The sequence below is a fragment of the Monodelphis domestica genome, chromosome 1, assembly GCF_027887165.1.
Source record: "Monodelphis domestica isolate mMonDom1 chromosome 1, mMonDom1.pri, whole genome shotgun sequence".
Lineage (NCBI taxonomy): Eukaryota > Metazoa > Chordata > Mammalia > Didelphimorphia > Didelphidae > Monodelphis > Monodelphis domestica.
In genome coordinates, this window is record NC_077227.1 from 740216773 (window position 1) to 740240461 (window position 23689).

The following is a 23689-nucleotide window of genomic DNA, read 5'->3' on the forward strand; positions in this document are numbered from 1 at the left end:
GAGTGGTTAACAGGAAATTACATACATCTTGTATTTAAAATTGCATTACAGAGATTTCTTCACTCAACACAGTTCTTCTTAGGCCAGTTTAAAAAAAGTCATAAAAACCAGGGCAGGGGCAAGAAAAGCTGCAGAAGACCCAAAGGCAACCATCACAGGGGTGGTAAGGCCAGGTCAGGCTGGTGATGTGGGCTGTCCCTTTGGAGCCCAGGATACTATTGGGCAGGTGGGCATCCCCTACTTGTTCCTCTGCTTGCTCTTCTTGTGGCTTTTCCTCAACCTTTTAGGTGACTTAGAATAGCTCCTGTGATGGCCTGGAGATCTGGATCGGGAGCGGTGGCTGTGGCGCCGTTCTTGGAATCGGCTCCGGTGGCGTCTTGGGCTCTTGCTGCGATGTCTTTCTCGACGGTGGGAGGGACTCCTCCTTTTGGGAGACCAGCTGCATCTCTGGGGAGATCGGCTCTGGCTCCGGCTCCGGCTCCGGCTCCGGCTCCGGCTCCGGCTCCGGCTTCGCTTGTAGCGCAGCTTTGGAGAGTGATGGGGCTTGTCCAGCTTGCGGTAACTTCGCTGGAGCTGAGCCAGGGACGAGGCAGTCTCCAGCTTGTCATTATTGTCCTCTTCTTCCTCCTCACTGGACTCCACATCGTCCATGTCCTCCTCCAGGGCACTGATTCGGGGCTTCAGCTGCTCAGCTTCTTCTAGCACGTAGCGCTTCTGAAGCCGGGGCAGGATGATGTCACAAACCCGCTCCCGGTGTAGAAGCTCATCAATAAACTCATCCATGCGCATCAGCTCAAATTCCCCATTTCGGTTCTGGATCCTAATTTTCCGATAGTCATTATAAAGAGGTTCTAGATATTTATAGCAGTCAGTGGCAGTGCCTGTCAGCCTCATGTACAGGGCCCCCAACATGCGGACATATTTGAAATCCTCATTTCTGATGAATTCCACTATGATGTCCTTCTCTGGCTGTATTTGCAACATCTTTAAGGTCAGGCACAGGAAAGGAGTTGGCTTGATGGTGCTGCCATAGACCCCACCCATGAACCTCAATTCCATGGCTTTATCCACAACAAGCTCAGCTGTGAGCCCGAAGCACTCCTCCTTCCAGTACTTGGATTCATAGATTCGAGTTCGGATGATCTTCTCCACCAGGTACTGCGGGTTGGTGCCATGGATGCTGTGAGCATCCTTTACTGTCCGGTTTGCCATCTTGGAGAATTAGCAATGGCAGCACTGCCTCTGAAGCACTTACACGGGCCTCCTTCTGCCACCTATTTATTTTTAAATTTAATTATTGAATTGCCTGCAGTTCTACTTCCTGTCTGTAGATGATGCCACCCTATGCCTATCCGCTAGTGGTTAGGCTGGAGGGAAGGGTGTTCTAAAGATTAGGAAGAAAAAAAATGGTATGGGTGCTGACACGCCTTAATTTACTAGTGTTTGAATGGAGGGTGGGAAAAAGCCTCAGTCTGAGGCCAAAATTCGGTCAGGAAGATTTGAGAGGGGGGGAAAAACCCCAAACAAGAAAAAGCAAAAGGCTTTTTACTTAAGGCAAAATACAACACACTTCCTTGTAGGTAAACCCCTGAGGGTACAGCCTGTGTTTAGCTAAGAGGGTATGAAGAGTTCTGAAAGTTAAACTTGTTAACCTCCCCCAATACTTCACTCCTTCTCACCAATCAGGAGTTCTGGGCCACAAGGCTGTATGTTGCTATCAACACCAAACCAAAGCAAAAAAGAAAAATGGCTTACCAGGCAGCAGCAAGAAATGGCTTGCTACTCAGCTGTTCTTAGTTAAAGGGAAAAGGGGATTTCGAACTCACTCTTCCATGCAGGAGAAACAAGGTGCTCCCAAACAGCTTTACGGTATCAGACCAATAGCTATAGCTGTGAAACTAATCTGCCCTTTTGTCTATTTCAAACTGTTCAACCAACTTAGAGAGGATCCAATCTCCAGTCAGATGTCCGAGAGTCTTTTTAGCAAGACCCACCAAGGCAGACATCTCAAGCAAGAGTCAGTGAGCAGTGGCTGGGTTGTGACTTATATTCAGTTTTCTCCACCCATTGGCTCTCCCATATCACACCTCCGGAGCCAATCAGTGCCTCTGGAATCAACTTCCTGTCTCTGAAGGTGTGAACTTCCTGTCTCCTAGGGCGTGAACTTCCTGTCTCTGAGGGTGTGAATTTCCTCTCTCTGAGGGATGTGAACTTTCTTTCTCTGAGGGTGTGAATTTCCTTGCAATCAATGCTAAAGGATCTTCCAGTTTTTGACTGAGTCCATTAAAGAAAAGGAAGGGAGTGTTAATTCCCTTTTCACACCCAGCTCCATTCACTGTGCAACTCACAGCCTCTGAGGATGGTTGCTTTGCTTTTGGAAGACCAGCCTGCCTATTGACATGAATACATTTTGCATAGAATTAAGAATTCAGAGAGATTCTTTGGTTCCAGCAGAGAGCATGGCAGAAGAGACACTCATCTCTTTAGGCAACTATTAGAGCCAGTGGCAGGAGCCATTCTTCCTTTTGTGAATCTGATTCTGTTTGTGTGATTGAGTGAGGGGATGGGGCTTTCAGCAGAGAGATCTGGGTCTCATCCCGAAGCCCTGGAATTCCAATCCTGCTTCGAACACTTGCCGGTTGTGTGTTGCTAAGCCTGTGAGTGCTCCTTGTGGGCAGGGGGCTCTCATTTACTTGGATTTGCCTCCGCAGTTTGAAGCACATGGAAAACTTTCAATAAATGCTTTTTAGTTGCACTTAATCATATGAAAAATGGGGATCCCGATACCTTTGGCCCTTTCTCTATCAGGTTATTGTTAAACTAAACAACATGATTAAAGTATCTACTATGTGCCAAGTACTATGCTAAGCTCTGGGGAAACCAGTGAAAGGCAAAACACAGTTCTTGCCTTCACAGAGCTTATGGGGAGGCTGCCTGTAAATAACTAGGAATTTGGGAAATCTAGGGAGTTTCTAGAAGGGAGTCTCCCTAAGGCTAACAATAACCGCTTGGCAGAGCTGCCTGAGAAATGCCTCCCGCCAAAGGGGTGATGTGATTTGACTCTTGAAGGAAGCCAAAGAAACTAAAAGGTGGATTTGAGATGGGAGTGCATTCCAGGTCTGAGATACTGCCAAGGCAAAAGCATGGAGACAAGAAGTGGGGGTGCCCTCCATGAAGAACACTGGGAAGTCCTCACTACAACAGAGCTGATGAGCAGCTGCCCCCAGGGCAGTTTCCAAGGATACAAGACTGGGAAATGGGTTCTTCCTTGTCGGATTTAAGAGTACAAGTTCTTTGAGAGTAGAGATTGGTTCAAGTTTGGTCTTTAGTATAACACATTGTAAACATTTAATGAATGCTTATGAGGGGCAACTGAGTGGCTCAGTGTCTAGAAAGCCAGGCCTGGAGATAGGAGGTCCTGGGTTCAAATCTGATCTCAGACATTTCCTACCTGTGTGACCCTGGGCAAGTCACTTAATCCTTATTGTCCAGCCCTTGACAGTTTTCTGCCTTAAAACCCATACTGAGTATTAATTCTCAGACAGAAGGTGAGGGTTTTTTTTTTTTAAATGGTAGTAAATTGAATGGGAAGAAAGACGTGGATAGAAGTCACTTTGGCCCAAAGACAGTCTTGTACTAAAGCCATGCTCTAATGCCTAATGCAGTGTGGAGGTGACCATGGGGACTGGAAGGCTGGGCCAGAACAAACTTGGTCTGATCACCTTGAATGCCACCATTAGAACTGTAGATGTTGAGCTAGAAGGGATCTTGGAGGTCGTCTAGTCAGATGGATGCTTTAGATGAATCAATCGATCAGTCAACATTTATTAAGCACCTACTATGTGCCAGGCATTGGACTAAAGGGAGGGATATGAAAAGGCAAAAGACAATCCCTGCCTTCAAGGAGCTTACCAGTCTCCTGGAGGAGGCAACATGCAACAAGGGGAAGGCCTTGCAGGACAGGTCTGGTAACAAGCTACATGTCCATTTTCTAAGGACCATCTTTTCAAGCTTTGAAAGCTTCATCACTCCACTAAGCAATGAAGTAACAATTCTTTTTTGGTCCAAAACAACAATCACAATGGGACACAAAACAAAACAATGCCCTCTAGGGTAAGGGATCTTACCCTTAGGTCCATGAATTGATTTCAGGGTTCCTTGTTCCTTGGACAAAAAAATTACATTTGTACTTTCACTTAATTAAAATTCAGCATTTTCTTCAATTATTATTATTATTATTTTAAAAATGTTTACCTTCCATCTTAGATTCAGTACTGTGTATTGATTCCAAGGCAGAAGAGTGGGAAGGGCTGGGCAATGGGGATTGAGTGACTTGCCCAGGGTCACACATCTAGGAAGTGTCTGAAGTCAAATTTGAACCCAGGACCTCCTATTTTGGGACTTTGCTTTCAATCCATTAAGTCACTTAGTTGCCATCTTTCTTTCAGTTATTTAGAAATGTTATTCTAAGAAGGGGTCCTTAGGCTTCCCTAAGCTGACACAGAGGTGAGTGATACCCAAAAGGTTAAGAACCCCTAATCTAAGGCCAAGAGGGCTGGCTGGCTATCTGCCTGAGTTCCTCCTCCTCCTCTTCCTCTAGAGTACACCTTTCTGTCCATTATGGATTCCATTATACACTTGTGTAGCTTGAAAATATATGTGACTTGGGAATGTATTATAATAGACCTGGGAAAAGTGACTTTTTCACCTTGTTTTTTACAAAAGAACAACCAAAGTCTATGGCTTAGTCTCCTGTAATTATGGTATGAGAGAAATGGCATGAGGACTAGTACCAAATGACTCCTAAAGGAAAGTGAGTGAGCTGAATGTTTTCCATCAATACTGGAGGGCTCAGTGGATTACAAGCCCAATACAATTATATTATTGTATTAGTTCAGTCATTTCAGTCCTATCTGACTCTTTGTGATCCCATTTGGGATACTGGAGTGATTTGCCATTTCCTTCTCCAATTCATTTTACAGATGAGCAAACTGAGGCAAGTGGGGTGAAGTGAATGGCACAGGGTCCCACATCTAGTAAGGGTCTGAGGTCACATTTGAACTCAGGTCTTTCTGACTCCAGGTCAGTGCTTTATCTCCATATAATTGTGAATTGTATTAGAAAAGGCCCCTTTCCTAAGGCTAGGGATGCCCCCACCTTTGGGGCATTAGGTTCAGTTATGAGCACTGTGTTTTAGGAAGGATATGGATAAACTGAAGGTGTTCAGAAGAGGGCAACCGTATTGGTGAAAGATCTCCTCTTCCTGCCCAATGAAGACCAATTGAAGGAACTGGGTATATTCAGTTTGGAGAGGAGAAAATGGAGAAGGACATGACAGTTGACTTCAATTGTCTGAAGTGGCATCATGTGAAAGCTGATTGATCTGAGCTAAGAGAAATGGGTATGAGGGGGTAGAAAAGCAAATTTGGTCTCAAGGTTAGAAGAATCTTCTCTTCTTACAATTAGAGCAGCCACAGAGCAGAAAATATTGCTTTGTGCTTTGGAGGCAATGGATTCCCTTTGACTCAATCTTCAAGCAACAGTTGTATGATGGCCATTTGTAAAGCATTTTATATATACTATATTCATGTAACATAGAATATATACACAGAGACCATCTATGTATACACACACTCATGTATAAATGTAAGTATAGACCAAAATGGCAAAATAAAATAAGTCTCCGAATGCCAAATGATGAAGGTGCTGGGCCAGATGGCCTCTGAGGGGACCTTTACACTTTGGCATTCTGGGATTATTGTCTTGCTCACAACCATGGCTTTGTGTTATTTCCTGGCCATATGCTACTACGTTTAGACCTTTTCTAATTTCCCTTTATATGTTGTTTCCTTCCATTAGAGTGTAAGTTCCTTGAAGGCAGGGACTACCTTTCTTTCTTTCTTTTTTTTTTAAGATGCATCATTAACTTATAAACCAAATTTATTTTATTAATAAAAATGCTGAATACTTATTGCAATTAAGAAAATCCTCATTGTCTTTAGTATTTCCATTGTTTTCCTCATGAAATCTTCATCTATTATGTAAACAACTGCCCAAACTGCATTAAAAAATGCAACTTTTCTTAAATAATTGTCTCTAAGCCATTGGCAGTCCCAACAAAAATTGCTTCATGTCTTCAGGTCTCTGCTAAAGCAAGGAAAGCATCGGAAATGTGTGGGCTCAAGTTTACTACCTTGCTTTCTTGTATTCCTAACCCCAGGCCTTAGAATGGTGTCTAGCAATAGAAGAAATGCTTTATCATTCAATTATTCATTCGTTCTCATACTCTGGGGACAAATGATGCTAACTGAAGGTACTTAGAAAGCATTGCTAAAGATTGTGATAGCCTAAGTTGACAATAGACAACCTTGGGGATCCCAATGGCATATTCCTTCTTCCTGCTGAAAGAGTGCAGGGGATTTGAAAGAGAAAGGAAGACTATGGAAGGAGACCACTGGACAAGATGGACTGGGAGATGGTGAAGAATGGGGGCATGGAACCCAGGCTTCCAGAGGCAGCCAGTCCCCCTCACTTCAGCAGGAGCTGGGCGATCGCCTCTAGCCCAAAGGGTCTTAGTATTCATTCTCTACTCTTACCTTCACTACCCTGACTCTCTTTAGATTTTCTAGATTAATTCTGAAGCCTTGTTTCCATCCCATTATGATTTAAAACCCACTAATGAATGAATGAATTAAAAATATTAACACTTGTTTCTATGGGTATATGATTTGGAGTTTTGGTTTTTAAAACATTATTCCAAAAATGAATAATAAGAAAATAGGTATTGAGTGATAACACAATTATAATGCAGTGGAAATGCTTGTCAACTCCAAGAGGGGGGAGGGAGACAACATGAATCATGGAACCATGGGAAAAAATTTAAATTAAATTTAAAATAAAAAATAGATCAAGTTCCTACTATGGACTAAGTGCTAGGGATAAGAATATGAAAGGGAGGTCATGATACTAACTGAAGGTACTTAGAAAGCATTGCTAAAGATTGTGATAGCCTAAGTTGACAATAGACAACCTTAGGGACCTCAATGGCATATTCCTTACTCCTGCTGAAAGAGTGAAGGGGTTTGGAAAGAGAAAGGAAGACTATGGAAGGAGACCACTTGACAAGATGGAATGGGAGATCATCTTTGCCCTCAAGAAGCTTATATTTGACCAGGGGAAGACAGCCTACCTAGGGGAGTGGGAGCCAGGAAAAAAGCATCTGGGAGGACTGGGAATTGATTCAAAGGAAGACATTTGACTGTCATGTTTATCGTAGTAACAATAATATTGACAATAACCCAGTTCCTAGAGCAGGAGGGAAATCAAAAAGGAGTTGGATGGCCAGCTTTATGGCACGATGGCCGAGCTGGATGGCCTACCTAGAATGAGAAGCATCATTGCTTGGTCTGGTCTGGACCCTGGAGCTGGCTCGATATTGGGCTGGGGGAGTAGCTTGCCCTCATGGTTGGAGTTCCAAGGCTGAGGAGATTCACACCCTCGGGGACTAGGGGAAGGGCATGTTTTCTGGTGGTCTGGATGACAAGGGTGGTTTCAGATAGTGAGAAGCTGGGCAGGGATAGAATTGAAGGGGGGGAGGGGGTCACGGTGAGTGGCTGCATGGGAAGTGGAGCATGGACTGATCCAACCCACATTGAACAAAAGTTTGCCTGTTAAGAAATCCAATTAAATTGAGGGAGGTAGCTGTAGATGAGCCATTAGTGTAAGGGGTAAAAAGAATGCCTTGACCATGGAGGATGTGTCATTGTAGAAGGAGCTGCCTCCTTGGGGAGTGGCAAGGTCTAAGGCACTGGAGTTCTTCCAGAGAGAAAAGGCTGGATGACCCCACACTGAGCTGCAGATGTTATAAGGGGAAGATTCTCATTCAAGTCACATTGGATGAGATGACCTCTAAGGTCCCTTGCAGATCTGAGACTGTGAACTTTTTGGTACCCTTTTAAAGCTCTGCCTATTTTTAGCCTGCCACTCCTTTGATTATGATTTCTCTAAGCTCTCGCTCCACTGGGCTAGGCAGTACTCTCGTTTATTGGCCCTCTAGTTAGTTTCCTCAAGCTTCCAGTGGTATTTATCATTTGGAAAATCTAAATGGAAGCCCTTGAAGCATGGTATGGGGCTGGGTCAGTGGAATGAAGAAGGGAGACATTCCAGGAGTGGGGAATTGTTTGGGCACAAGTGAAGAAACCGGAGAGGTCAAGGGAGCCTTTCGAGGGACTTTGGGGTTGTTGTTCAGTCATGTCCAAATCCCTGTGACCCCCTTTGGGGTTTTCTTGGCAAGGATACTGGAGTGGTTTGCCATTTCCTTCTCCAACTCACTTTATAGATGAGAAACTGAGGCAAGCAGAGTGAAGTAATTTGCCTCAGGACACACAGCAAGTAAGTATCAGAGGTGGGATTTGAACTCATGAAGATGAGTCTGCCTGATTCCAAGTTCAGTACTCTATCTACTTTGACACCTAGCTAGCCCATTTTGAGGGACTTGGAGCAGGGAATCAGGAAGGACTGGTGGCTTTGTGTTAGGGAGTGGTGAGTGCTAAAATGGAAAGATTATGTAAATAGAGACCCCAAGTCCAGAGCATTTCAAAGTTTATAAAGCAGTTTCACCTCAAAGCAATCCTAAGAATTAAGCAGGGCAAGGATTATTCCATCCCTTCCTCTTTGAGCAGGTAAGGAAACTAAAGCATTGGGGGTTTCAGTTATTTGCCATGGTGACCCCATCAGTCAGGGTCAAGGAACTGGGTTTGAGTCTTGGCTCAGAGTTCAGCACTTCCGGGATTGTTGTTTTTTCTTTAATGCCTTTTGTTTTCACATCACAATATTTTCCTGCTAAATACTCCTGGCAACAAAGAAAAGCAGTTAGGCCTAACCAACTGATCCAAAGACCTCATCTGACTGATTACACAATGTTCTGTGTCCATGGCCCCCAGCCTCAGTACTCCGGAGGAGGAAGGGGTGTTTTGTCATGTTTTTCAAGACCAACTGGGCTAATCACTGAAGAGATGGGAAGGGCCACAGAGGCCATCTCAACTAATCCCTTCCTTGTAATGCTAAGGAAAGTGAGGCCCAGATTGCCCAAAGTCTCCAGGTGGCAAACACCAGAGCTGGGATCAAATGCAATATAGTCTGAATCTAAATCTGTTGCTTCTTCCATCCCACCATTGGGCATTGCAATTCCTCTAAGAGCAGGTGCCTTTTCTTACTGTTTATAATGACCTTCTCATTGTGCCCATCCATCATCCTCATAATTCTGCTGACCTCTGGGCCCATGGAATTTCCACTACCTAGTGAATTGATTTAAGACCATGTTGGAGAACCTATGGCACACATGCAGTGTGCTAGTGTAGTTTGGGCACTTGGTCTCTAAAGGGCTCGCCATCACTGATGTCAGATGTTTGAACTCACTGGAGATAAGTAAAGTTGGTTGGATAGGGCAATGATATCATGACTCAGGGAGGAGTAATATCTTTGGTATAGAGGGCTTGTCATGCCCTCCCAGGGCAGCTCTCCAGCCTCTGACCCTCACCTGACACCCAGCTCTCACTTGTGGCTCCTAGTAGCTGCTAGCATGCGGCAGTGGCCACACCCCAGGCAACGGCTTCGACAGGCCGGCTAAACCTTGTGAGGGTAGCCATTGGGTCCATCGACCCCTGGTGAACCAGGGCTTTGCTCATCCAGCATGTGAAAACTGCTTCGGTGGAACAGACAGAAGAAACCAACAAGAAGGTTCAACGGCTGAGATGGCGACGCAGCAAAGCACTGTGAAGTGCTTAGGGCGTGTTGGAGCACAAAAGACAACACGGCCATCCAATGCAGCTGAGGAAGTCTCCAGGTGTAATGACTTTTTGTGCCACTGGACCCAGGCTTCCAATGCCGAGAGAGTGGGACTATCTCTGTGCATTGACTTTTCCACTTAAATCTTCACGCACAAGTGTCTTTGTGCACAAAAACACACAAAGACAATTGTCATCCTCGGTTACCAGAGACGACTACTATACTGTACTATCATGAGGCTCATTTCAAATGGGTTCTAAGGAGTAAAGGTATCTTTAGATGGAGGTTAGGCTAGGGATAGCAACTCAAGCTATGATTTCCTGGGTGAAGAAGTATATTCACTGCAATTTAGTCTTATCCTGTTGCCTAGAACACTGAGAACTAATTTGCCCAGATTTCATAGAGAGTATGGTGGATGAGCCAAGCCAATACCAAGGCCATGATGCCTCTCATGGATTAAGATTGCCATACTTAAATGTGAAGTATCCTAGGATCATAGCCTATAGAGGAATAGCTAGAGGGGACCATGGAGGACAACTAGTCAAAGCCTCCCATTTGACAGAAATGGAAACCAAGGCCCAGGGCAGCTAGGTGGTACAGTGGATAAAGTGTCAGGCTAGGAATCAGGAAGGCTCATCTTTCTGAGTTCAAATATGGCCTCAGATACTCACTAGCTTTGTGTCCTCAGGCAAAGAATTTAACTCTGTTTGCCTCAGTTTCCTCATCTGGAAAATGATCTAGAGAAGGAAATGCCAAACCACTCTGGTATCTTGGCCAAGAACCTCCCCCCCTCAAAAAAAAGGGGTCATAAAGGCTCATATATGACTGAAAAAATGATCGAATGAACCAAGGCCTAGGGGTGGAAACCAAGAAAACCAAGAGAAATGAATTGTCCAGGGTTAAACAGTGGCATAACTAGTCTTGGAACTCAGGTCCTCTCGCTCCAAGATTTCATCCATGGGCTGTGTGTTTCTGGCTCCCATATTCAGACTCCAGCACCTCCTTCTCTTTGCTCTCTGCTGAAGTCTATTCTGGAGGAACACTACTGGCCCTGGAATGTGATTTCCATGGTCGAGGGAACTTCTAGGTGAGACAACTCCTTCTCCCCATCAGGCCAATCCCTTTTCAGCAAGGCGTAGAGTTAGAGCATTTTCAAGGCAACTGAGAGAAGACAGGTCTGGCCCAGGTTCCCCAGCATCTGGCATCTGTCAGAGGCAGTCCTTGAACCCGAGTCTCCCTGGCTTTGAGGCCGGCTCTCTAAGCATCACACTGCACTGCCACTCTGAGAAGAGATAAACAGATTGTCCAGGGCTGCCTAGAATCTCTGGTCCCCACAAAGGGTGGCCCTCTGCTTAGGGTGAGTGTTTCTGACCCTAAGAGCTTTTTTAGTCATGCATGAAGGACTTTGGGAAAACAATTACTTGTTGGCTCACAGATGCCCTTTCAAGGAAAAAAAAAAACAGTCCAGGATGACTGTGCCCTGGGAACAATGAGCTTGTTTGTCGGGGTCCTCCCTGTGTGTGTGTTTGTGTGTTCTCTAACTCAGTGTTGAGTGAAATGTTCAGGAGGTTAGAAAGAATGCCCCAGAGCCCAACAGACCTTAACTTGCTCAATCGGCTGTTTATTAAAGCGAGACAAAGAGAAAAGGGGGGAAGTGAGGCAAAGGAGCTCAGTTAATATTAAATGAAAGTTATTCCCGCCCCCGCCAACCACAAGAAATAGCTGAGGCCCCCATGAATTACCAGGCAGGGGAGGGCTTCAGAGCCCTGCAGAAATCCCCCCCTTGGGGAGAAAAAAGAAAGAAGGCAACCTCAACAATCTTGCTCTTTTGATGTGACTATTTCAGGGAGGTGTTCGCAGGTACCTGAAAGGTAAATCCACAGGTGGGGGGGATTTCAGTCTGGGCTCCAGGCTATGCCGGGGATTGGGAGGAATGGTGTACCTGGCAAGAATCCACTGGAAATGTGCAATCCAGAGGCTCAGAGAACCGAAGAGTCTGAGCTGGAAGGGACCTCAGAGGTCAACGAGTCCACATTCTTCCTTTTACAAATGGGGAAACTGAGGCTTGGGGAATTTATGTATTGTATAAGTCAGCATGTACAATATTCTTATTTTCAGATAAGGAAACTGAGGCCCAGAAAGGGGAAAAAAGAAGTTGCTCAAGGTCATGAGTTAGTAGCCAAGCCAAGAATTGGACCCCATTCCTGGGACTGAAGTCTCATCCAGGGCTCTTCCTATCATGCCATGCTGGGTCTGGAAGAAAATGATCTTGTCCCTCTCTTCTTGGACTTCATGGAATTTCAGATGATGAACCAGAAAATAGTCATGAAACATCTATTAGATGCCAGATGTAATGTGAGGCCCTGAGGATACAAAGACAGAAACAAAATTCCATGAATTATCTCCATTTTGTAAATGTGAAGCCTGAATTTGATGAATTCCCCTTGTGAGATTTAAAATGGTTGAGGTCTTAAACTGTAGTGAGTTAAAATGGTAGAAGATATAAATTGTGATAGATATAAGAGAGAGTGAGTAATTTTGACCCCAGAAATATGTTTCATTACAGTGTCTTGGGTTTTAAAATCAAATATAAGGTGGTTGCCAGGGAAACATTCCCAATTATTCAAATACCCAAGTCAATTGGGTTTTATAGAGATTTTAATTAACAATACAATGAGTAATCAAAGAAAGAGAGAGAGAGTAAGAAAGGAATAAAGTATAAAGGGCCTCAAGCCAATATGGCCTAAACCTGAGTCTTAAAAGAGAAATCAGTTTTTTATAACTCACCATAAGATCTGTCTAAGTAAGGATTTCTAATGACACCAGGCCAGCGTCTTTGCTCAAAGAGTCTTCCAGCCAGAGATTGCTTCAAAGGGCCTCTCTCAAGAGCCTCCAGAGCTCCTACCCCAGAGGGACAGAGCCCCTCAGAGGAGCTCCTCAAGGAGCTCTCCTTCAGAATGAGATCCTCCAGAATGAGACCCTTCTGGCTCTGCCCCTCACACTCTGGGACTTTGGGCAATCTTTTGGCCATTCTCTAGGCACCAGTTTTATCACCTGTAAAACGAGATGGTTGGACTCAATGGCCTTTGATTGAGAAAGCAGCCTTTCCATTGCAGGCATCACTTCTTCTGCTGTGGCCTCAGATGCCTCATCTGAAAAATGAGGGGGTTACATTGAACGGCCTCTGATGTGACCTCTGGGATCTTCTGGTCCTTTCAGCTCAAAATCTGATCCTGCTTAATACACGTATAGCCCAGATCAAATTGTTTACCATCTCTGGGAGGGAATTTGGATCTTTGTTTGCAACTGGATCTTTGAAAAAGCAAGATATACTTTAGAGTGTCACCTGCATGATTCATATTTTTTCCATCATGTTCTTAAGTCTAAACAACCACCAAAACCCTAGATTGAGCCCTGATTGGTTGTATTTGGCAGTTTCTGAGGGGTAAATGCTCACATTGAAAATTTAACAACTGGCTTTCCAAGCTGGTGGGAGCCAAGTCCAGCAGGCCTTGTTTTCCGTCTTTAGATGTGTGACCTGATGATGGCCCTCGCCTTGATCAGCATGATAGGATTGTTTTCTTTCCTGATGGAGTTGTCATAACCTTGGGAAGGGGATGAAGAAAATTTTGTTAATAAAAGTTTTAAATTATTTTCCAGAGTGCATGTTGGCATCATTTTCAGTAATCAGGACAACTTTCAATAATTCAATAGTTCTTGTTCTTCAGGAATTCACATTCTTTTTTTTTCTTATTCAAAGATATTTTATTTTCCCAGTTACATGTAATAACAATTTTTAACATAGACTTTCTGAAATTGTATGATCCAAATTCCCTCCCAGAGATGGTAAACAATTTGATCTGGGCTATACGTGTATTAAGCAGGATCAGATTTTGACCTGAAAGGGCCAGAGGACCCCAGAGGTCACATCAGAGGCCGTTCAATGTAACCCCTTCATTTTTCAGATGAGGCATTTGAGGCCACAGCAGGAGAAGTGATGCCTGCAATGGAAGGGCTGCTTTCTCAATCAGTCTACACTTCCCCTAAGGGAGGAGAAGACACCGTTTGTCTTTTAAGCTGTGTGGACCTTCCCATGACAATGCTGGGCACATTACTTCCACATTACTTCCCAGACACCGGCACTTAGTTTGGTGATTGTTGATAGCAAAACTGGGTGGCCCATTTTAAGAAGGACATTGATAAGCTGGAGACTGTCTCTAGAGGAGGGAGTCCAAGATAGTAAAGGGAAAGACCAACAACTAAAGGAAGTCAAGATCTTTACCTTGACGAAGGAGAGACTTGGGGTAGGAGGGAGGATATGATGGATGTCCTCAGGAAGATTTGAGTTCAAATCAGCCTCAGAAACTTACTAGCCATGTGATCCTGGGCAAGTCACTTAACTATTCTCTGCCTTAATTTTTTTCATCTGCAAAATGGGAATAATCATGGTACTTGCCTCCTCAGGTTAGTCAGAGGATCAAATGAGATACTATTTCTTAGGTTCTTTGCAAACCTTAAAGCACTCCGTATTAATGACAGCCATCATTAATAAGGATTAGCCTTGTTATGATTCACCCTAGAGGGAAGAACCAGGAATAATAAATTGCAAAGAGGCCAATTTAGGCTGGAGGTAAGAACCTTTTTTTCCCCCCTAACAATCAGAGTGATTCCAAAGTGGAATGAGTTGTTCTGGAAGGTTAGCGGAGCACCAACCTCAAAGGCTGGACCAGCTCCTCTTGGGTTTGTGGCAAAGGGAAGCTTGTTTGGGTTCAGATTGACCTGGTTGATCTCTGAGGTCCCTTCAGGGATGGAATGATTGGAAATCATAGACCATGAGTCCCTGAATAGTAGAGACTTGGGTCTCCTGACTCCATGGCCACGAGATGGGTCCACAAAGCCTGTCTTGGAAAGATGTCGGCAGGAAGTGACGTCCAATTCCTCCACCCTTCACATCACTGCCATATTGAGAGAGATGTCCAAAGCCCAAGTATTTCTCCAGCTTGGAAGATTTAGCCTTCTATCCATCCTCCAAATAACTGTAATATTGAGATGCCTAAAGCAGGGATCTGACCATGACATTCTCATGCTTAAGAAGATTCTGTGGCTCTCTGTTAACTCAAGAATCAATAAACAGTTCTTTTGTTTGATACTCAAAGCCCTTCACTGCCTCATGGACTTTTACTCTCCTGACAAGTAGAGAAGAAGGTACCAGCTGGGAATTAGGGCATCTGCCTTTTAGTCTAGACTCTTCTCTTAACAAGCAAAGTGAACTTAAAAAACAAAACAACAACTTACTTTCCTTCTTAGAATTAATATTGACTTTTTGTTCCAAGGTAGAAGAGTACTAAGGGCTAAGCAAATGGGGGTTAAGTGACTTATCCAGGGTCACACAGCTAGGAGGTGTCTGAGGTCACATTTGAACCCAGCGCCTCCCATCTCTACGACTGACTTTCAATCCACCGAGCCACCCAGTTGCCTCAAGTTAGGTGATCTTGGACCAATCACTTCACAACATCTCTGAGTTTCAGAATCCCTTTCCATGAAACAGGAATATTGTTACACTTACCTCAGTGGGTTGCTATGAAGATCTCTTGAGATAAGGTATCAGAGAGTGATTTGAGAAATTCAGAATGCCACCTAGATGCAAGAGATTAGTATTATGACTATCATTTAACCATCACTGAGTGATTTTATTAGTTGAGTCTGATAAAGTCAAACTTGATTTAATTACCTTAGTCAGGTTCCAGAGGGACCCAAGAGTTTAAGCATTGTGTTGGGAATGCTGAGAATTCTTTCCTTTGGTGGGGGTGAGCAGGTGGAGGCTAATTTTGGAATTAAAGGCCTGTTAACACCCCTCTGGATCTGCCTATCTGATGAGAGAGAAGCTGAGATTTCTTTGCCCTTAATCAGGAAGCCACTGAAATGTATCCACCTGTGGGGAGGAATGCCCTATCTGATGGGCGACAGGAGAGAAGGTTCAAGCATCAAGACATTCTGAAGTGCACTCGGAGCTCTCCGCTTTTCTCATCCTGGCTTTGAATATCTCAAGAGCACACAGCAACTCACTAAGATCAGGAAATTCTGGGACGTTAGAGGTGGAAGGGGCCTTGGAACACTGAATAACGTGGGGCTCTTAGAACAGTGAACATTAGAGCTAGAAAAGCCTCGAGAACATTGAATATTAGAGCAAGAGGGGACCTTGGATCAAATACACAATGTTGGACCAGGGAGAAACCTTAAAGATAATCTAGTCTGACCTCTTCTATTTCAAAAACAGGAATTTAAGTCTGAGGTCACAGAACAAAATCTAGAACCTATCTCTTTGTAGAACCTAGTAGGGACCCTTGGGATACCTTCCTGCTAAAACTCTTCCTCTCCTAAGCACACCCAGAGAAACCCACCCTCTCTGTATAAACTTCCATGCCTGGAAAGCAGCAAGGGGACCTCTTTAGCCTTTCACCCCTTGAATCTCCAAGTCACTGGCAGGGAACCATTGTTGACTGACTTGAAATCACTATTTCCAGTCATTTCCATTTCTCTCTTTCTATTCCTTCTTCCTCTCCCTCCCTCCTCAAGTGTGACAACCAAAGGAACAAAAAAATCTATGGTGATTCTCAAGGGGAGAGCATTAGTAGCTGGCAGGTGCTTGGGGTCCAGAAAGCTTCACACAGCAGGGAGGAGGAGGGGTAGGTATTCCAGATGTGGAACAGCTCAAAGGTCTGGGAGTGGAAGATGCCAGGTTGTTTGAGGGATGGTGACTTAGGACAAATCATTCCCACTTCTTGATCCTCAGCTCCTTTTTAAAATGGAGGGGTTGGATGAAGTGACCATTAAGGTCCCATCAAGCTCTAAATCCATGGTCATCAGTTGTCCTCAGCTCCTAGGAGAGGGCAAAACAATGTCTGTTTTGTACAAATAACATTTGTTGAGGGAATGAATGAATGAATGAATGAATGAATGAATGAATGATGTGTCAATGTGGAATCTAGAAGCCCCCAAACTTGAAGCCTAGTAAGATTGAATAACCCCAGTTTAGTTAACTTGAAGGTGAAAGCCTCAAGTTCGACCTTGTCACATGAGACAAGGGGAAAGTCCAACCTCAGAGTCTCAGACTAACAATAGACCTTAAAGTAGTTTAGGTGGCAGGGCTAATCCCATCAGGTGTTAAGTATCTCTTTTGTCCCAATGGTTTCTCACCTTTAGGCCAAAGTCCTTTACCAAGATGGCAAAGTCCTTGCTGGAATCTTTCCCTTTTGTGTCCATTGTAAAGCATCAGCCCCTCACTATTATTCCTGTCTAGGACTCCTCATTTTTCTTTGTTACCATTGTAAAGCCAATCAACTATCCCTCTCATTCTCAGTCTCCAGTTCCACTAGAAAGTATTTAAGAGTCCCACTTTAATTTGGAGTTCTCATCTATCTAGGTGGAACTCCCAGGAGTTTAGTGACTGGAGCTGCTCTTCCAGGTGGCCTAAATTTTAGCGATAAACTCCTTTTCTTAATTAAAGAGTGGATTTTCTGACTATTTAATAGGTCTGCCATTTCCCCCCAGTTAACAGAGGGAAGCCACTCTTCTCTGAGGAATTGCTTTTGGCAAAATAAAGGAGGACAGCACCAGTTTCATTTTACAAGTCTGAATGATGAGGTCAGAAACCCTTTTGGGTTCAGGTTACTTGAACAAGTTCAAAGGCTCATCAGAACCGGAGACTGGCTGCCCTAGGAATTTCATCATTTGGAGAATGCAAGTGGGGGCACCCTAGGATTCTTGTGCCTCTGTTTGGCACTGCAGAGAGGAGAACGGAATGTTTGGGACCATCTCTCAGGCACAGATGACTACTTTCTCCAAGTGATTCCCCCCTTCTTGCCTTGGATCTCTTAAGCATGAAGCCTACTGATGGTATCTAATAACTTCTTCCAACAGGCATGACAAAGGATGTGTAAAAAGAGAGGTTTTTAAATAATTGAAGAAAGCATCTAAATTGCATGAGTTCAGAAGAGGTAGCATGTTACCTTTTTGAGAGAGAGACCATCAATTTGAAGAAATAGAAAGGAGAATAAAAAGATGGTAAAGTCCTGGTAATCTATGTTGGCTGAAGCCATCCAAACTAGGTATTATAATAAAAAGAACCCTACATTGAGGGATCTCAAATTCTTCTTCAGATTTTACCACTGTTAGTATGACCTTGGGCAACTCCTTTCCTTTCTTTGGAAGTCACTTAACCCCCCTTGCCTAGCCCTCACCACTCTTCTGCCTTGGAACAAATACACAGTATTGATTCTAAGATGGAAGGTGAGGGTTTAAAAAAAAAGAGGGGTTGGAGAAGACTTCTGGTAAAAGTTGGAATTTTAATTGGAACTTAAAGGAAGCCAGAGAAGTCAGGAGGCAGAGAGGAGGGGTGGGGGAGAGCACTCCAGGCATGGAGGACAGCCAGAGAAGACACTGGAGCAGAGGGATGGAGGGTACTTTTTGTGGAACACCCTGGTCACTGCATCAAAGAGGGGAATAAAGTGTAAGAAGACTGGAAGGGCAGATGAATTGGTTTTTGCAGAGTTTTGAATGTCAATCAGAGCATTTTGCATTTCATCTTGGAGGGAACAGGGAGACCACTAGAGCCTGTTGATTTGGGGGAGGGATTTGTGTTTTAGGGAAATCACATTGGAGCCAGAAATGGTGGAGGCATTGGAATGAGGAAGAGACTCAAGGCTGGTACAGCCACCATTAGGGTACTGCAATAGTCAATAGTCCAGGCATGAGGTGATGGTGGCCTGCACCAAGGTGGTGGCAGTATAAGAGAGAGAAAGGGACATATTTGAGAGATGTTGTGAAGGCAGAAATGACAGGACTTGACAACAGTTTGAATATGGGCATTGTAAACCTTAAAATTTCTTAGACTTATTTGAAGGCTTTTGAGGGTCTCTCTCTTGGCTCTTGGACTTCCATTTTGGAGCAGGCGTGGCTTTTTTTCATAATGTAGGTGAGGTTGTGTCTAGGCCACTCTATGGCCTGGACACGTTTTTCTTATCCTGTATTTTCTTTAATCCTTAATCTTCAATAAACCTCTAAAAAAATATAATACTCCTTGCAGAGAGAAACTAATTTCTACCTGCCTCAGATGCCTCAGTCTCCCTGTCTCCCCTAAATTTTAATCTTTACAGCATCAAGAAGTATGGAGGAGTGGGGGCAGCTGGGTAGCTCAGTGGATTGAGAGCCAGGCCTAGAGATGGGAGGTCCTAGGTTCAAATCCGGCCTCAGCCACTTTCTAGCTGTGTGACCCTGGGTAAGTCACTTGACCCCCATTGCCTAGCCCTTACCACTCTTCTGCCTTGGAGCCAATACACAGTATTGACTCCAAGATGGAAGCTAAGGGTTTAAAAAAAAAAAGTAAGAGGAGTGAGGATGCCTCCTAGATTGTGAGCCCAAGAGATTTCTATCCACAGAAATGGTTAAATAGGGAGGCGAGAGTTAAAGGCAAAAGATAATTTCATTACTACTAAATAAGAAAATATGCCTGTAGTAGTGTGGATAAATACCGTGCCTTACACAAAGAATAGTGGATTGGGAATCAAAGAATCTGAATTCAAATCCTGCCTCTGTCACTGACCACCTAGTCCAATATATCACACTATAAGCTCCAAATGGATACAGGTCATATTATTAAAAACATTTTAGGAACAAGGAAGAAATTAACTTTAAGTTCTATGGATTCACAAAGAGTTCATAACTCAGGAAGTGATAGAGAGGATCACACGCAAAATAAAATGTGTAAATTTGATGACATAAAATCAAAAAGTTTTTGAACTCCTTTAATATAGTAAAAATTAGAAGGGGACTAGGTAACTTGGGGGGAAACTCTTTGTAAAAAATTTCCCTGATAAAAAATTAATTTCTCCGATATGTAAGGAACTGATTCAAATTTATAAGACTAAGAGCCATTCCCCTATAGATAAATGGTTACAAGATACGAGCAAAGAAAGAAAGCCCAGTTTTCAATCATGTGGAAACGTATTCTTAATCACTCATTAGATAAATACAAATAAAACAGCCTTGAAGTTTTATCTCACACCCAGCAAAGTGACAAATATGACAAAAGATGAAAATGACAGACATCAGAGAGAGTGAGAGAAAACAGCTACTCTCATACAGTCTTGGTAGAGCTGTGAACTGGTTCAGGCATTCTAGGAAAGAATTTGGAGCCATGCCCAGAAAGTTACCAACCTCTGTATTCCCTTTGACCCAGTTCTCCTATTGTTAGGCCTATGTCTCAAAGAAATCAGAGAAAGAGGAAAAGGATCTAAATGTGCAAAAACATTTATAGCAGTTCTTTTCATGGTAGCCCCAAAGTGGAAACTAAGGGGGGGGGGAGGGGATATATCTGCCGATTGAGAAATAGTTAAACAAATTAAGACATAGCAATGTCATGGGGTTTTCATGTGCTATAAGAAATGATGAAATGATGAATTTCAGAGGAAAGTGGGAAGATCATTATGAACTGATGCAGATTAGAATGAGCAGGACCAGGAGAACAATTAAGCAAAGAAGGTGGGAAAAGCACTTATAAAGCACCTACTATGTGCCAGGCACCATGCCAAGTAAAGGCACAAATCATTTGGCTTCAAAATAATTCTGGGAGATCGGTGTTATCATCATCATTATCATCCTCACTCTCATTTTGCAGTTGAGGAAACTGAAGCAGGCAGCGATAAAGTGACTTACTCAGGGTCTGTTGGTCCAGTGCTCTATGCATGGCACCATTTAGCTGTCTCGCCATGGCAACAGTATGGTGAATAACAGTTTTGAGAGACTTTAGAAGCCTGATTGATGAAATACGATTAACCCTGTGTCCAGAAGAGTAGAGAGGAAATATTCCACTCCCCTCCTGACAGAGGCAGTTTCCCTAAATGCATTCCCACCTGGTTGGTGGCAAAAATGATCTCTAGAGCTATGATTTTATGAATCGAAGTGACAGTTTTCTCATCCATCAAAGGAAGGCTTGGACTTGATGGCATCTTAAGTGCTCCCCGGCTCCAGAGCTGGGTCCCTGTGACCCCTGCAGTCTGACTTCCATGACCCTGGGGGCTTAACATCCCTCCAGAAAACAGCACCTGTGTTGACTCTTCTATTGTCCATCTTAACTGACTGAGGTCAAGAAGTCTTCAGAATAGGCTAGTGGCAATCATCAAGGTATTTAAAGTCCTCACAGGTGACAAAGAGAATCATGTGAGTAAGTTTAAGCTCAGCAGTATATCAGTTGGGATGCTATCAGCCTCCCTTGTTTATAAAATCAGTTGTTTTTTCCCTGGGGCTCCCCCAGCTTCTCCTCTTCAAGTGCTTCGGAGAGGGTGCGAAGCTCCCTTGATGGACAGGGTTCCACTACATTGCACTGCCTCACCCATCTCCATATGACTTCATACCTATTTTATATCTGCAGTTGGTCTCTATGATCTTCTCTCTAAGCCCCTTGAATACAAAGATTATTTCATTTATGTCTTTATGACCCCCAATTCATAGCCCAATACTTTGAACTGAGAGATGGGGATTAGATCTGTGTTTTCCTTGATATAAAGAATTCTTGGAATGTGGAAACTCCCTTTCCAAATGCAGCTTGACCCTTGCTCTGCAGTTTATAGACTTAGAAAGAGCTGAGTTGTTAAATTACTTGACCAGGGTCATACAACAGGGAGGCGTCAGTCAGGGTCTCTCCAAGGGCTTAAGAAAGTTTTGGTTAAGTTCGATGGAATTTCATTCTAGGGAGAATGGAAACTCTTTGAAGACAAGGACTGTGATTATGTAGTGCTCCCTTCTGTCCCTCTCCCAATCATCCATGCCCAGAAGAAGGCCTAGCCCAACTGTTCATGAAGTCTACTGGAATTCAGGCTGAGTATGCCCCCAAATGGGGATTCCAAAGAGGGCACTGGGCTCATTTTTATCATTGGGATTCCGGTGCCTAGTGCGATTTTTGAAGAAGAAAGTGCTTAGAATATGACCAGAGAGTGGAATTAAATGGAATTCTAGACCATCCAAAGCCTGCTTCTTGCAGAGGCAGCTGAGAGAGGACCATATGCCCATGCTACAATGGCACCCAATGATGTAGACAGAGCCAGCGTCTGAGACTCCAAATAGACTCCTAGGAAAACCTTGCCCCTTGACTTGGTCCTTTGGGCCCCTTCACCTCTTTTCTCTAATCTGGCCAGGGGATAAGGGCAACGTTCCAAGGCGACATTATTAAGTGTGCTTTCAGCCAAGCAGCAGCCTAAATTTGGAACCCCACGAGGTTCCAAGAATGCCTTTCAACCTTTGGGTGCTTATCAGGACTGAACCTGAGCATGGACTTCATGGGCCAAAGCTCTCCCAGGGTGAATTATGCCCACACCCCGAGGCCCCCAGTTACTTGGTCCTGTGTAGTTTCTTTGGTAACTGGCCGAGCGAAAATTCCCTGGATTGTTTATAACCATCTATAGGGCAGGAGCAAGTTGGTGATGGGTGAACTGAAGAAAGTGGATTGCTCCAGGCCTGCCCTGGCCTCCTTGGCTCCCAGCCCAAATGCTTTTGGCCGGGTCTCAGAGCAGCTGGAATTTACCTGAGAGCCAGCTTTCTGTGAGATGGGTCATGTTTCAGCAAGGGTCCCATCATCTGCCTGGGAATACTGGGCCAGAAAGTGAAGGGTGGGGTATGCCCATGAAGGGGTGGTGAGTGGAAGAGTTAAGAATGCCAGAGTCAGGTCTAGGGGCTCAGGGACCACCTCTTTTCCAAACTGGTTCAAGCCATGGCATGGCAGCTAAATTTTCACGTTCTCCCCAACCGCTGCATTCTAACCTGAGACCTGGGGAAGAATTGTACTTTGTTTCATTGTGTGCCTGTCAAAAGATAAAGCATGTTAAAAAATGTAGCCTCAGTAGGCATGTGCCCTTTTCTGTTCATACATGTATGTATGTGTCTACCTACATCCTAAAAATATCCAGAAAGGCTCTTCACTTTGGGATTTGAAGTTCAATTCTGTTTTCTTCCCATACTATGTATCCTCTGGGTAAGGACAATCAAAACTCTTGCAAATGGAGAGGTAGAATGGGCATGGTAACATCCTTGAAGCGATTTGATGGAGACCCAGGGCTCAGGGTTTTTCTGAGTCTTTTCATACATATTATCTAATCAACAGCTTTTTTGAAGAAGTCAGGACCAGAATTACCATACGATATTAACTGGAAGAACTTGACAAGGGAGAGAGGGAACCCCAGGAAACAGAATATCAGAGTTAGAAAGATCTGTATGCATTACAGGCTCTAGTATCACTGTCCCAACTCTCACAAGCCCTACAAGGTTGGTGCCCCAGAAGAGATCTAGGTACTGCTTTTCTCAGCATTCTGGGATTAGCTTTGGGGCGTTAGAGAGTCTAATACTATTGCTCATGAGCCCCCATCTAGGAGATTCTCTTGTATCAACTAACTAGTTAATATCATCACAATATCAATGAACACTAATTATTTTTTTATAACCCAGGGCTATTTACTGATACTGATTTATACAAAGGATATTAGCACAGTAATGTCCCTCCCCATAGAGGTGGACTCTCCCCACCACATAGCCACTTACTTCTTAGGAAGAAGAGACTAATTTAAAGTGATTGTTTTAAAATATGCCCCCTCAAACCAAGAAAGTGAACTTCCTTGCCTCTCAGAGTGCTTTTCTCCCTTTAAGAAATCCCAACCCAAGTTCACTTCTGAGAGTAGCATGCACAGGAGATGAAATACTTATTGGATCAGCTCAGCTGGCTCCTTGCTGGGTTGGATCAAGTAGGATGCTTTTTAGGGCTGTTGGTTGACATCTTCATCAGACTTGGTTACTGTTTCCACAGTCTCTGGGACTATCTTTGGGACATCAGCTGATTTTGATGAATGATCTGGTCTTG

General features: G+C 43.9%; 1 protein-coding gene across 1 annotated transcript; it reads right to left on the minus strand.

The window, feature by feature from the left end:
- Positions 1–237: 237 nt before the first annotated feature.
- Positions 238–1212, minus strand: LOC100011299 (pre-mRNA-splicing factor 38A-like). Its single transcript, XM_056794319.1, has one exon. It carries the CDS (start codon positions 1210–1212, stop codon positions 238–240), a length of 975 nt encoding a protein of 324 aa, XP_056650297.1.
- Positions 1213–23689: the final 22477 nt, after the last annotated feature.

Bases quoted from the DNA above. Each gene is read 5' to 3' on its own strand.
- LOC100011299 (XM_056794319.1), bottom strand. From the start codon at position 1,212: ATGGCAAACCGGACAGTAAAGGATGCTCACAGCATCCATGGCACCAAC.